Source organism: Suricata suricatta, chromosome 12, assembly GCF_006229205.1.
Source record: "Suricata suricatta isolate VVHF042 chromosome 12, meerkat_22Aug2017_6uvM2_HiC, whole genome shotgun sequence".
Lineage (NCBI taxonomy): Eukaryota > Metazoa > Chordata > Mammalia > Carnivora > Herpestidae > Suricata > Suricata suricatta.
This window is the reverse complement of record NC_043711.1, coordinates 35,482,221-35,497,262: the sequence shown is the minus strand read 5'-3', so window position 1 is coordinate 35,497,262 and position 15,042 is coordinate 35,482,221. Positions and strand designations below refer to the sequence as shown.

General features: G+C 42.3%; 1 protein-coding gene across 2 annotated transcripts in view; it reads left to right on the top strand.

Annotated features, from left to right (window-relative positions):
- FRMD4B (FERM domain containing 4B) overlaps nt 1-15,042 on the top strand; it is a 169,132-nt gene that overhangs the window by 61,220 nt on the left and 92,870 nt on the right. For both annotated transcript variants that reach the window (XM_029918214.1, XM_029918215.1), the window contains exons 4-5: nt 205-297; nt 11,184-11,268. In XM_029918214.1, the coding sequence (XP_029774074.1) occupies nt 205-297; nt 11,184-11,268 (178 nt within the window). The remainder of the gene's footprint in view (nt 1-204; nt 298-11,183; nt 11,269-15,042) is intronic.

Here is a 15,042-nt window from a genome sequence, read left to right as displayed (position 1 = left end):
CGTGGACAGTCTAGTTCAGAGGCAGATGCTTTTATAATTTTGATGGTAATTGCTAAATTGGACTTCACGCCAGTTGTAACAGGTTATATGCCTCCCATCCATGTATGACACTAACTGTTTCCCCACAGCTTTGCCAGCACTGTGTGCTATTGAACCTTTCTCTGACCTTCTGTGTGGTTCTTTTTCTTTGCTTTGCTCTCACAGAGGTCAGCAGAACTGGCTACAGTTAGATCACCGAGTTCTTGACCATGATCTGCCCAAGAAACCAGGCGCAACCATTTTGCACTTCGCTGTGAGGTATGTATCAATAGAAACATCCAGCATTCCCACCTCCCTTTAAAAAAAGAAAAGAAAAGAAATTCTGGTGGTCCATTACAGAATAAATAAGAAAAACAGACCCATCAAAACATTGTTATGTGAAAAAGATTCTCTACTGTCTTAGTCTGGAGACTAAGTTGCCATAGATACCGTGTAGAATTGTTTTCTTTGAAGATGAAGAGTAGAATCACCTTCCTTTATTCCTCAAAGTCCTTTGGATCAATTTAAAGCTGAAAAGTATATTGTGTTTTAGTACATAAGCTTGTTTCTGACTCAAATACGTTTAGGATTTTTATAATTTGAAATATGGCATTTACTGTTACATGTTATGTATGGACGTTTCCTAGACTGTGGAAAGGATTGAATTTTATACAATTTCACGCCTTAGTTTGAATAGAAGATAAAATGCAAACAAATGCTCATGGAAAGAATTATCTTAACAGGGCAGAAATCTGATTCGGCTTGCAGGCAGAGACATTGCTGCAAAGGATGTAAGGAGTCCTTGACTTGTTCTCTGAGCTCTGCTTAGTTAGGAAATTGACTTACCCATACCTATGGGCCTCCAGGAATGTCTCCCCGGGAATGGATACATTCTATTCAGTGATTTCTTAGAGCCAGCCCTGATGGAAATGTTTTTCCACGTGAAATATTCAGACTCTAAGATAAATAAAATGTTATAAGAATGAGCACTTGGGTTCCTGTGCCTAGTTTAAGAAATAAAACATGACCAGTTTTGCTGAAAGCCCCTTCCTGGGCATTAGCCACTCTCCTCACTACCTGAATTTGATGATAAATTTCATGATAAGATGTTTTCTTTGTCTGAAGCCAAATATGATAAAATAAGGTAAGGTAGTAGATTTCCCAGGAATCTAAATAAGCTTTCATAACCTAATGCCTGTTTCTATATTCTGGGCTTATGTTATTTTTTTTTTTTTGGATGTTGAAATATGCTTCGTTTGAGGCACCTGGCTGGCTCAGTCGGTATAGTATGCAACTCTTGATCTCTGGGTCATGAGTTCAAGCCCCACACTGGACAGTCAGTCCAGCAGTTCCTTTTATTATTTTGATAGCACACCTTAAAAAAGAAAGAAAGAACGAAATATCCTTTGATGACATCATAGTAGAAGCTTCTTATTTTTCTTTTTGGGAATTTTTATGCTGTGATTACCTAACAAAATCATGTTGATTTACACACTTTTAAAAAAAGTTTTACTTGAGTCTGTTCCATGAAATCCAAAATGTGGTAAGAAGATGTCCCACTTTTTTTTAAGCCTCTTGTTTTATATGAATTGATGGTGATTGTGGATGACAGCAGCTCCTTACTTAGTAAATAATGTAATGACGATCCCCAATTTGTTCTTTGCTTTTCTCTCTGCAAGCTGGCTTAGAATTTCATTCATATCACCGGAAATCATATTTTTGAAACTCAGGAAGGAGGCCACATAAGTGGTGATTTGTCCAGGAGCAGAGCTGGTGTGGAAAAATGGGTGGAAATCCTAAAGAAGAACATAGGACTTTCCTGGGAAGCGTGTGACTTGAGCATGTGTGTTCGTGGAAATGGAGAAAAGGACAAACGCAAACTACCAAGCAATAGGAAAAAGCAAATATTAGTAATTAAGCAGGGGTCAGAAAATAGAGAAATTTTAATCTTGTGTCTGAGCAGTAGCTCGACATGCGTCAATATATTTTTTTCACAAAAAATTATAGCATCACTGTAAACATTTCAAATTATATGACATTACTCTCTCTCCTCAGCCTTCCTCCCTCCCCTCTACCTCCAACTCCCTTTTATTCTTAGAGAAAAGTAAGAGTGATTGTTGCTTGGTGACATACTTTATTTTTACCTGGAGATTTTTCCTTGTTTATGTAAAAATCTACTTTATTTCTTTGCACTTTCATCATTGAGGTGTCCAGTCTCTTAGGAAGCACCAGGCTGTTCCCAGTCATGTCTACTTTAATGCGGCCTGCAGTTAACATCCTTGCTTTTTTACCTTTGCACTCACGTGTAGCACTGACGCAGCATACCTCCTCAGCAAAATCCTTTGTCTTTGGAGAACTTAACGACTACCGTTTATTTAGCCACCAGATTGTGAACTTGTTCTTGGACAGCTGATAATCTGGTCTCGTTTTGGCCTCCAAATACCAGGAGAGAAAGCTCTGTCTTCCTTTCTATTCATTCATTAGGCAGTCCTGTCTTTTCGAAGCAGGTTCCTGAGATACCCAAGTAGCCTGCTACTCATTCCGTGAGTTTCAGCACTTACTTGAGTGTTATCTCAAGAGTGTCCCGTAATCACTTGCCATTACTTCCCCTTAACTACTTGCATGTTTAAAACCCTTATCAACTTTTTAATTATTTGCATAATTTTTCCTCCCAACAGTACAGTGAGATCATAATAGTCTTTGTTATTATTCCAATTAAGTGCTTGTTGTTACTGCAACTTAATTAAAGGAATGATAAGCAAAAGCACACAAAGGATTGAGTGAACTTAGAGAGGTCACTTAGTGGAATGTCTTTCTCCGGATTCTCAAGAAGAGGGTTATATGCACCCCTGTGAAGACGGTGCCTCTCGGAGGGCCTCTAGCCTTCTCTTTTGGTGGGACCAGAACTGTTGGTGGGGCTTACAGTGCAGTAGACTCAGCCAGTAACCCTCGAGGCTTGCTTCAGGTGGCTACGCATTTAGTCATTGAAGAATAAAACCAAAGATGGCTTTTGATTCTGTTTGGATATTGGTCACTACAGGACCCTCTGGAAATACACAGGACCTTTTTTTTTTTGAACTGAAATATAGTTGACACGCAATGTTACATTGATTGCAAGTGTACAACATAGTGATTTGACAACTCTACGTTATGCTAGGCTCACCACAAGAGTAGCTACCCTCTGTCACCACACAGCACTGTCACAATGCCACTGACCATACTGCTTATGCTATACCTTTCATCCCCGTGATATATTCATTCCATAACTGAAAGCAGCCACTGAGTTGCAATCACCAAGTAGTTAATGGGAAAGGATTCCCTACACTGGTAGTGCATTACAAGGATATGCATCACTGTTATTTTCATTGCAAACAATTAGAAATACCAGATGCCAACAGCGAAGATAGGTTCAGTAAGTGATGGCATTCTCACAGTGAACAATTGATCACTTTAATAGAAGAGATTAGATTTCTTAAGTACATTGCATTCCAGTAATTCCCCAGAGGGGGGGGCACATATCTGAATCGTCCTCAGAGTTTCTCAAACTATACAATCACACCCCTCCAGCCCCTAAATCTCCCACGTTCTGGGATTCAGATTCCCATGCAGTGTGCTAAAGATGGTGAATACGGTCTTGTTCAAGTTTGTGTGACAAATAAAGAGAGATTGGGATACAAAATAATTTTGCAACATGCTATAAAATATAGGAAAATATCAATTTTTTAAAAATTATAGTGTTTATAAAAAAAAAGAAAAATACCATACAGTTTTGCTCTCAAGAAGTTTTTTTCTCTACTGAAATGTAGCATTAACCCTATGGCAGGTGCTGGGCTAAATGTTTGACACATAAAGTCTCACTGAGTCCTGAGCTGAACATTGGGTTCCTGCAATTAGGGAAGGGAGTGTGAGGAAGAGGGTGACTTTCTCTTGGTTAATTTCCCCCAGAAAGCAGGGAGCAGCTCAAAAAACACGTACTGCTTCTGCATGAAAGAAAGAAAATATTGAAGGTGAGGGCACCTAGCTTTCCCTTTATGACCTTGAGAATTAAACATTTGTCTTTTCTTTAGTTATAAAAGCTCCGTGATACATGCTAAATACATGTGTGCCACACGGGTGTATAGACACCCCGTAATTTATGTATGCACCATAATTCACTGAGCCGATTCTCTATTTCCATGTGAGCCCCAACTCCCCCAGGTTCCGAGGGGGACTTCCCCAGGCAGGGGGTTGTTATTTGCTGCTGTAAATTATCTTCTGCAAACACACGGGCCTCTTTGGTAATGCAGCCCAGATGTGAGCATTTGTAAAGCTTGGTAGTGAGTGAGCACACAAGCATTTAAATCAGAGAGCGGGGACTTGGTGTGACCTCATTGGAAAAGCTCCCATCCCCTCTGGGGAGGGCAGGCGGGCGGAGGTGGCTCAGGCTGGTACCACCCAGCTCCACACAAAGCAGCATCTCAGGGTCTTGCACTCTCTGATTCTTGGACTACTTCTGGCTTCCCCCTCACCCCCTCCCTTTCTGGTCTTCTTTCTTCTCCTCCCTGCTTTTCCTCCTCCTCTTTCCAGGTCACCTCTGCTATACCCCAGGACTGTAACTGGCCACTTGAACTGTTGTCTGTGATGCTCAGGGCTGAGAACTCGCTGTGCTCACTGGAGAGGAGCAGGAGAAACGTGGGGGGTGGGAGGGAAACCGCTGCTTTTCTGTCAGTGTTGCCAAAAACATGGAGCTTTTGGAAGACTTTCTCAGCCTTTGAGCACCCCCTGGCCTGGTTCTAGAATACTCAGCCTTTAAATAAGAGTTAAACTTGGGATGCCTGGTGGCTCAGTCAGGTAAGCGTCCAACTTCGGCTCAGGTCATGATCTCATGAGCCCCGCATTGGGTTCTGTGCGGACAGCTCAGAGCCTGGAGCCTGCTTCAGATTCCGTGTCTCCCTCTTTCACTGCCCCTCCCCTGCTCATGCTATGCCTCCCTCTCTCTCTAACAATAAATAAACATTAAAAAAATTTTTTCTTAAAAAGGGTTAAACTCAAGGAAGCATCATGACTGTAACCTGTGGGTCCCCATCATTCCACCTGATTTTTTTAAGAAAGCCAAATACGTATATGGAATACAACACAACATTTAAAAAAGAGAGAGAAAGACTGTTGATAAAAGGGATTTGTTGCTGTGGAAAAACACCCCCACTATATTCAAGCAGACCCCAAAACAATGTGTGCAACATGATTGCACTTATGTAAAATGTATAAGTAGGGGAAAGTGTAAGATGTTAACAGTAGTTAATCTGCGGGTAGAATGATTATGGAAATGTGGGGGGGTTTGCCTCTTCACTTATCTATATATATTTTTCCATCAGTGAACACACTACTTAGGTCCTTTTTTTTTTTTAAATATAAGCATTACGATTGATAAAAGAGAAGTTAGAAAGTTTGTGAGTGGCTAGCCCTGAGTTATTTTAAAGCTTTCAAAGAGCAGGTCACAATGAGGAGAGGACAGCAACCTTTATCTCCTCAAGGAGGAATGTGATCAAAAGCCCAGAGGAACCGCTGACTGCTCCCAGTGTGGGCCCAGCACAGATTCTTTAAGCAGATGTGTGGGGTCAGCCCGTGCTCTGGGCAACCCACCACACTCCGTCTGAGCACGCAATATCCCAGAACCTGGACAGTATGACTGTTAGTTGCCTTAATGTTGATGGTGTCCTCCTATGTGGCATATCCCGTTTTTGAATTTCCAGGCACTTGGTTAGAGGCCTCTCTCTGTGAGGATCCAACATCCTAATTCACACGAGAGGTCCAGAAAGACACATGCTGAATCCCAATTGCAGTTTTTTACAGGATTATATTTCTCAGTGTGCTTTCCAGTCAAGTGTCAGACATCCTTCGTGGGAATGGGCTCACTGTCCTCGGTAATCTGTCCTCAGGGTGACATCGAAAGGGCCAAAGGAAAGAATGAGTAAGCTGACTTGTGCAAAGAGCTGTAGGGCGCAGAAGTTAAGGCTTGGCCTTTAGCACAGGGTTTCTTAAATAGCACCATTGACATTTGCGGCAGGTAATTCTTTGTCATGGGCAGTTATGCTGGATTGTAGGATGTTTGCAGTGTCCCGGGCTTCTGCCAACTAGATGCCAGCAGGCCCTCCAAGCCAACGTAATCCAAAAAATGTCTTCAGAGTTGCCAGATGCACCCCAGTCCACCCGCTGAAAACCAGTGCTTTGGCATCAGTTGTAGGTTTGACTCCAACCCTTCCACATATTAGCTCTGGGGCGTTTGGCCCCCTCTATGGGCCTGTTTTCCTCATCTGTAAAATGGACCTTGTTGTTGAAGGACTAAACCTGCTAACATATAAGGTGGACCCTCAGTGATGTTAATGATTTTTATGATGCAAATGACAGACCCTGTTGCATGGATGAAAAAAATGCCATGATGTGATACACAGTCTTGGAATGTGGAAGGTTTGCAACTGTCTGGCTTAGGTCACTTTTGCCCGGGTGGAGGGTCTCATCATTTGGTGTTCATCACTCACAGTGCCCAGCTGTCCCCACCTCATCCATCTTACCTCTGTCCCTACCTTCTTCGTGGAGGACAGGGGCAGGCCGTTTGGCAGTTTTGAAGGGAAGAAGCAAGCTCCTGGATACTTCAGGTTGCCTGTGGCCGAAGACTTCCTCCCCTGTCTGACAGGTCACAGCAAGGCCCTTACCCCTCTGGGCCTCCAGCCCTTCCCCAAGCAACTCAGGAAGAGCCACACCGTGGCAGTGGAGCAACAGGGCAGGTTCCTACAGGCTCAGCCAGAGAGCCCTCTCTGGTTCCCCTAGAGAAATTCAGAAGCGAGGGAGCGTCTTCCTGGCAGGGAAGCACATTGTGGAAACAAACAGCAGTTTCCTTGGGGAATTCTCCCAGACTGCACCCCTCCCAGAGATAAAAGGAGCATCTGAGACTCCCACAAGCCCTACATAATAGCTTGAAGAAAGCGCAATGGGTCTTAAATTACTCTGCTGTCTTCAGCATGTGTTAGAAAGCAAGACAATGATGTTGCTGGGTCATTATAAGCACTAAGCAGAGAGCTCCCTGCTCAGAATGTGGATTGGGATCTGATCGGAATCTCCTTGGGCCCTCGGCCACAGTGAGTCCCTGAAATTACCCACAATGACGGACTGAAACCCAGAAGGAGGCCCCTCGCTGGATGCCAGTCGCAAGCTCAGCGTTGTTCAAAATGCAAAGTAGCTGAGCAATTCTGGCCCAATTCACCATCTTCGAAGATATCACTGAGTCGTAAGGAAAGCCCTGAAAGACAAAATATGCTCATTTGGAGAGAACAAGTTGTGACTGGTCAGAAGGACTGTTGTTTCACAGCATTTTCCTATTCTGGGTTAAAATGGACACTTTGAGACCCTTTTGTTTCCTTGAGAGAAAGAGCTTAGGAAAGATACCTGCTGAAGTCTTAAAAAGGCTCCCAGCTCAGTCAAGGCCTTTTGTTATAGTCCCATCAATGGAGGAGTAATGATAGTACAGTAATAAACACCACCACTCATTGACTGCTGATCAAGGGCATACCACCCATTATTAAGTTGAGCACGTTTACAACATCTCATTTCTCTGGTACATGGCCAAGTGAGGAAAGTGATCCCTGAGAGCCCGGGTGTCTGGTTCAAGGCCCCAGGACAAGGCTCAAAGTAGTCTTCTCCCAACATGACGGTGTTGTCTTTTGATCTCTGTGAATAAATGCCCCAACAGGAAAATATTGGCCACCTACATGTAAGTGACTGTTGATGAATGGCCAATTCCAAAGAATTCCCGTGTTCTGCTTTTTGCCACACGTGTGTTGTCATTGGACAGGCTTGCCTCCCCCTACCAGCCATCTTTATCACATCGCTGAAGTGTCATGTTCTGTTCTCACTGAGGAATGGTTAGATGAACACCTGTCCCATCAAGAAGGAACAAAGACACACATTAGAGACAAAATCTCTCCAAGCAAATAGCTCAAGCAAATTCTCTTCTCGAATAATTGTTGTTACTAAACTGTATGAGGTTTGTCTCTAAAACATATACTGAGTCAAAAAGCCTGAGTTCACTTCGAGGCTGAAAATTTAACCGCAGGTTTCAACTTCACAAAATCTTGGTGAAATCGCTCAAAGTAACTGTTCAGAAAGGAAACAGTAGCCTTTTGCCAAAAAGGGGCTGAAACAAAAGGTCTTTATTTTATGAGTCTGGGAGAGTTCATTTTATTTCATCAAGAAGCCCAAGATTTTGTTTTCACTTCATGATACATGTTGAGAGGTGTGCCTGGGGAGCCATTCTCCCAAAGGACGATACGCACTTTTCATATACTCCATAAATATGAAGTCATTGCAGTGGCCCCTTGGGGAAGAGATAGGATTCTGGATTGAGAGGGCAGGTAATCAGATGCCTAGGAAGAAAGGTAGAAGGCAGCAGGGCAGGTCGCCAGACAGTAGTGGGAAACCAGATAGGGACCTGTTTACTGGAACTAGGGTATAGCCAGGGGCTTAGGCTTCAGAAACAAGGTGAGCCCAGTTTCTGATATAAAGCTGTCTGTTCAGAGTTGGACAAGCCACAAGCAGATTTGGTGCTGAGCCACCCAGCTCTCTGCATCTGGTTTCTTAAATTCACAAAAGTTAGCAAGAGGACTGGCCTGGATAATATGCCCTCTCCCTAGAATGCTTTTGCTCCCTTGGCTACCTGGTGAACTCATGCATTCTTTAAGACTCAGCTCAGTTGTCCAAGGGGACATTTAGTGTCCTGTGACACTTAGTGCTCCGAATTTCAGCCGAGCAGCCTTCTGATTCATAAGCTGAGTTAACTGCCTCCCTCCTTTGGCCCCCATGACATTGTATGCATATTACATTTCATTGTGATTGTTATTGCAGGAAAGTATTATATCACAGTGGTTTGGACTATGAACTTTGAAGTCTGACAGGCCTTACTTTGAATCAAGGCTCCACCACGTCCTACCTGTATGGCTTGGGGAAGATGACTTTACATCTCCATCTCTGTTTCCTCATCTGTAAAATGGGCTCACCACTTGCTACCAATGCATCCAGTTGTACTGAAGATCAAATGAGATAATTCTTGAGAATGAAGTGAAACGATGCATGGAAAGCACTGAGCACATGGCTAGCCAGAAGCAGGAGCTCAGGATACAGTAGTTGTGATAGCTGCCAGCCAGAAACCCACATCCGCTGACAAGGATAAAAGTCCCTGTAGATGCAAAGAAAGCAGGAAACTGCCACCACCAGCACCTAGTTGAACTGGAAGTTCCTTCAGGATGCTGCCATTGAGTTAACTGGGCTGGAAGGAAGAGAGATCAACCCAAGAGAGGCTCCGAATGTGGGATAAGGAATGGACAAACCATTGACAGTGCCGTCCTTCCACAGAGAGACAGTGGAGACAGAGGGAGCCTCTGAGCACAGGCGCCCAGGCAGAGAAAGTAGGGCAAGCCGGAGCTGATGGGGCAGAAGGAAGCGACTGCCCTGACAGACACCAGGCAAGGGGGCCCCTGAGGCCAGCTGCTGCTGCCTCTCTTAGAGCTGGGATCTTAGACTCCAAGCTTGAGTCACTTCCCCCTGGGCCACAAGGCATTACCTTCCAGAATGTGGGTTTTCATTAACAATTGTTAATATGTATTGAGTGTTTTCCATATATTATCTCCTTTAATCCTTTCAAAACCCTCAAAACTGTGAGATAATTGTAATCTTGACACTCATTTTAGAAAAGACACAAAGAAGCTAATGAACCTGCCCAAGGCTACACAGCTAATAAATGATGGGTGAGGGACTCCCTCTCTAGATCTTTCAGATTCCTAAGCCTGTTTCCCCCTAACCCCACATCCCCCCCTCTTTGTCCTTTACTTTCCTCCCTCACAACTCACAAACCTAGCAGTCATCAGTCTTCATTAATCTCACTTATGAGATAAACCCTTGTTAGTAAAAATATAAAAGGATTTATTCTCTTTCTGGAACTCCCCTTGATGATTCAACATTAGAGATGGAATTTTTCAAATGATTTTGCCATCTCAGTGATTAAAGCATTTGTGGCCCTTTCCAGGTTCATGTATTTATCCAACATTCTGTCATTGTTGAGATGGGGAGGGGTGAGGAGGAGAGGGAACAAACGCCCAGCACCGGTCAGGAAGGTGCAGAGCTAAGGTCTGGCTCACCTCACCATTTTAGCCCTGGTAGATCTGTGCTCTCTCTAATCGGAGGGCCAGTTCCTCTTCCAGGACTGAGCGGTGAGCTGTCTTGGGGCATTAATTCTCTTCATGCATTATTCATCAAGCGAGGCTCCAACACTTGAGAAAAACTTCTGGGCCTCTGCAGGCCCACTGACCCTCCCCCCCACCCCCAGAGCTCAGCCTTCACAGGCCAGCGTCATCATTACAGGATGTTGAAAACAGAGGGGTAGGGAAGGACCCCCTCCACTCCTTACAGGGGCTGTCCGAGCCCTCCTTAGAGCAGGGACCTCCAATCTGTGGCCTCACACACTGAATGAGCTCAAGCCCGGGAAAGAGGGTGGGGGTAGGCCCAGAATACTCTGATTTACATGAAAAAAGTCCGAGGTTAAGTGCTACTAAGGACTTGGCTTCCAGCCAAGAGAAAACCTGGCCTGGAAGGAAGACAGGGAAGGAACGGGGTCTGATTGAAACTTGCCTGGTGGATGGGGGCGAGGTGGGCATGGGGCCCTCACACCCACCTCAAGCCTGAAAACCAGAGCAGACCCCCCCCCACGTTCCGTTATATAGTTCTTACTCAGCCCACTTCTACTTTCAACCTTCAAAACTCACCTGGGCTTAGTTGTAAAGCTGCCTGAGGGATTATGAGCTCCCAGGACACATGTCAAAGAGTGAGCAATACAGATAAAGCTGGTTTAGCAGTTGGATACCATTTTGGATTTCTCTTGAATTTGCCATCCAGCACACAAAAACTTTCTGTTAAGAGATTTTATGTGCATATATGCTATGTTCACTTGCATATATGCCTATGTTCACTTGCATGTATATATACATATGTGTTACAGATTTCTTTTAAAAGGAAAAAAAGCCTCACCATTTCCTAGTTTTTCAAAATCCTCTGCACTTTGGAGGATGCTAAACGAGGATGCAAAATCATGCTGAGAGAAGGAAAGAAATCTAAAGAAACACTTGTGTGCTGTTTTCCAGGTTTTACATTGAGAGCATATCGTTTCTAAAGGATAAAACCACCGTGGAGCTTTTTTTCCTGAATGCAAAGTCCTGTGTACACAAGGTAAGGTGCTGGAGTTGGGGGAAGAAATGGTATTGCCTATATTTGCATGTTCAAACAAAGAAAAAAGCATGATCTTTCTTACTGGTATTTCCTACGCTGCCATAATACACATTTTTTTAAATTTAACAAAAGGCTGCTCTTCTCAAATTCAGAGTGAGAAAGACAGTTATCTGCAGGGCAATCCTGCTCCCAGACCATCAGCACTGCCTTAAATACAGCTAATCCTCCACACAGAATAACCCAGAAAGACACAGAGATGAATCAGTCAGATTGTGACTGAAACCTCAAAAAAAGTGAGGCTGGGAATCTGTTTTAATACGGTGTGCCCTCCATCTATCAGAATTTGAAACCCATCTTATTTAGGGGCCTGTGTTAGGAGCCACGTGTGTTTTAAAGCAGTGTCTCCGTTATCTGTGGTGAGGGATGTGTTTTTTGCTTTATTGTTTTCTATCTAATCTAATCTTTGGAGGACACTGCTTTTGTAAAATTCAGTACACATGAATTGCTAGAAAAACAGTCTCATGCTTGGAAGTTGTACCTGTGTCAGATTGCTGTAAAACATCCTCAAGATGTTACACCTTGCAGACACTATCACTGCTTTCAAGGCCTCCCTTCTGGCCTCCTCAGAGCATACCCTTTGCCAGAGCAGGGGGTCTGGGAACCCAGAGATGCTCCTCTGGAGCCTAGCTTCTCCATTCTAGGTTGTGGTCTTAGTATTCAGGAAGTGCATGTCCTCTTCTGGGCCGGGACAGCCCTTTCTGTCCACATACATCACCCTAAATCTGAGCAGTGGCCAGGGACAGCTGGCTGGTGCCTAGCCTAGAAAGACAAAGGAGCAGGCTATTTACGGGTTGGGGTGCACTCCCCCTGGACCTCCAGAATGGTAAGCATGGCTCACTGGACACCTACAGCTTTAAATGTTTGAAGACTAAGTTCGGGCAGAGTTTTTGTTGGATTTCTTTTTAAAGACAGATTTATTTTTTTTTAATGCTTTTTATGTATTTTTGAGAGACAGAGAAAGACAGCGCAAACAGGGGAAGGTCAGAGAGAGAGGGAGACACAGAATCGGAAGCAGGCTCCAGGCTCTGAGCTAGCTGTCAGCACAGAGCCCGACGTGGGGCTTGAACCCATGAACTGTGAGATCATGACCTGAGCCAAAGCCGGACGCTTAACCGACTGAGTCACCCAGGCACCCCAAAGACAGATTTATTGAGAAATAATTGAATGTGTGTATTTAAAGTGTACAATTTTGTAAGTCTTAATATATATGTAATAGCCACAGGCAGATCGCCAAAATCAATAGAGCGAATAGACCCAGTAACTACAAATCTACTTTATTTCACAATAGGTTACATTTTCTAGAGGTATATATAAATGGAATCATATAGTAGATAATCTTTGTCTTCTTTCAATGAGCATAATTATTTTGAGATTCATCTCTCTTGTGTGTATCAGTAAACCATTCTGCTTTATTGCTGGGGTATTCCACGGCGTGGGGGTACCTTAAATTGTTTTTCAGTTCCCCTGTGGGGTTTTGTTTCCGCTTTTTTAATTGACATAAAACACTAAGTTTATGAAGCACAGAAAGATGATTTGATACACTGTATACTGCTAAATGGTGCATTCACCTGTTGATGGACATTTGGGTTGTACTGTTTTCGGGACTAATACAAATAAAAGTGCTCTGGAGATTCATGTACAAGGTATTGTATATACACATGCTTTCTTTTTTCTTGGGTAAATACATGGAGCAGAATGGCTAGATCACATGGTAGATGTGCTTAACCTTATAAGGTACTGCCGATCTGTTTTCCAAAGTGGTTTTCAAAACACAGTCGTCCGTATGTGCCTGAATTTACTTCTGGACTTTTGTGTTTTGTTTCATTGATTTATTTTTCAACCTTTATGCCCATGACATGCTGTTTTGATGACTATAGCTTTATATTGTGTCTTGAAATCAGAACAATCTCTAGCATGGTTCTTTTTCAAACTCGTTTTGTTTATTCTGTTTTTTTACATTTCCTATGAATTTGAGCATCAGCTTGACAATTTCTAAAAACAACAAAATGAAACACAATAAGAAATACCTAATGAGAGTTTCATTAGGATTGCACTCTATCTGCAAACTACCATACAAAGCGCTGACAGCCCAGCAGTACAGAGTCTTGAGTTCCACGGCACATGTATGTGTCTCCATCTATGTTAGTCATCTTTAATTTCTCTCAGCAGTGGTTATAGTTTTCAGCAGACAGATCTTTTGTCAGACTTCTCGCCAAGTCTTCCATATTATTTGATACAGTTGTAGGTAGTATCATTTTATTTCACTTTCTGAATGTTCATTACTAAGTATATAGAAACGCAGTTCGGTGTTGTATATTGCTCTTGAATCCTGCAACCCCTCTAAACTCTCTTATCCTTTTTGATAGCTTTTTTGTTGCTTCTATCAGATTTTCTTTATAGATGATCATGGCACCTGCTTAGTTTTACTTCTTCCTTTCTAGTCTGCATGCTTTTTTATTAGTTGTCAAATTTATAGGCATAGTTGTTCATAATATTTCCTGATTGCCCTTTTCACTTGTGCGGTCTATAATGTTGTTACCTCTTTTGATCCTGATGTTAGTAATTGGTGTCTTTCTCTTTTTTTTTTCTAATTAGTCTGGCTAAAAAGCAATCACTCTGGCGCTTCTCAGAGAACCAGTTTTGGTTTCAGTGGTTTTCTCTGTTGTTTTTTCTTTTTTTTTTTTTTGGTTTCTATTTCACTGATTTCTGCTATGACCTTTATTATTTTTGCCTTTTATCTTTATTATTACCTTTCTTCCCCTTTCTTTGGGCTTAATTTTCTCTCCCTATTCTAGCCATTTAAGGTAGAAGCTGAGATCACTGTTTTAAGGATGTTCTTTTCTAAGACAGGCATTTAGTATATAAAATTTCCCCATAAATACTTTGTAGTATCCTACAAATTCTGATATGTTGTGTTTTCATTTTTATCGCTTCAAAATATTCTAAATTCCTCCTTCATATATCTTCATTGGCCTCTTGTTATTTAGAAGAGTGCAGCTTGGTTTCCAAATACTTATTTGGGTATTTTTAGAGATCTTTCTGTTATTTATTTCTAGCATAATCCCACGGTGGTCACAGAGCACACTTTGTAGAAATTAAATCCTTTTAAATTTATTGAAACTTGTTTTATGACCCAGAATATGCTCCATCTTGGTAAATTATCCATGTACACTGGGAAGAATGTGTATTCTGCTTTCACTTGGTGGAAAGTTCTATGAATTTTATCACTGTTTTCAATTACAAGGTGTGTGGTATAGCTTTCTTTATGTTTCCTGTGACTGATTTTTTATGCATTTTTGCAATCTCTGCATTTTAACTAGTTATGCATACTATTTATATTTAGTGTGATTTTGACATGGTTAAGTTTCAGTCTATCATTTTCCTACTTGTTTTCTGTTTGTCCCATCTGTTATTTTTTTCTTTCTCTGCCTTCTATTGGATTTCTTGTGTATTGTATGGTTCTATTTTATCTCTTTTATTGGATTATTAGCTATAACTCTTTGTTATTTCCATGGCTGCCTTAGGTTTATAGTATACATCTGTAACTTATTACATCTACCTTGAAGCGATACTGTACCATTTCACATGGAGCACAAGAACCTTACAATAGTATATTTCTGTCTCTCCCCTATGAGCCTTCATGCTATCAGAGCCATACATTTTACTGTTTGTATACTATAGATGCACATGATGTTGTGTTTGTGTAAACGTCTG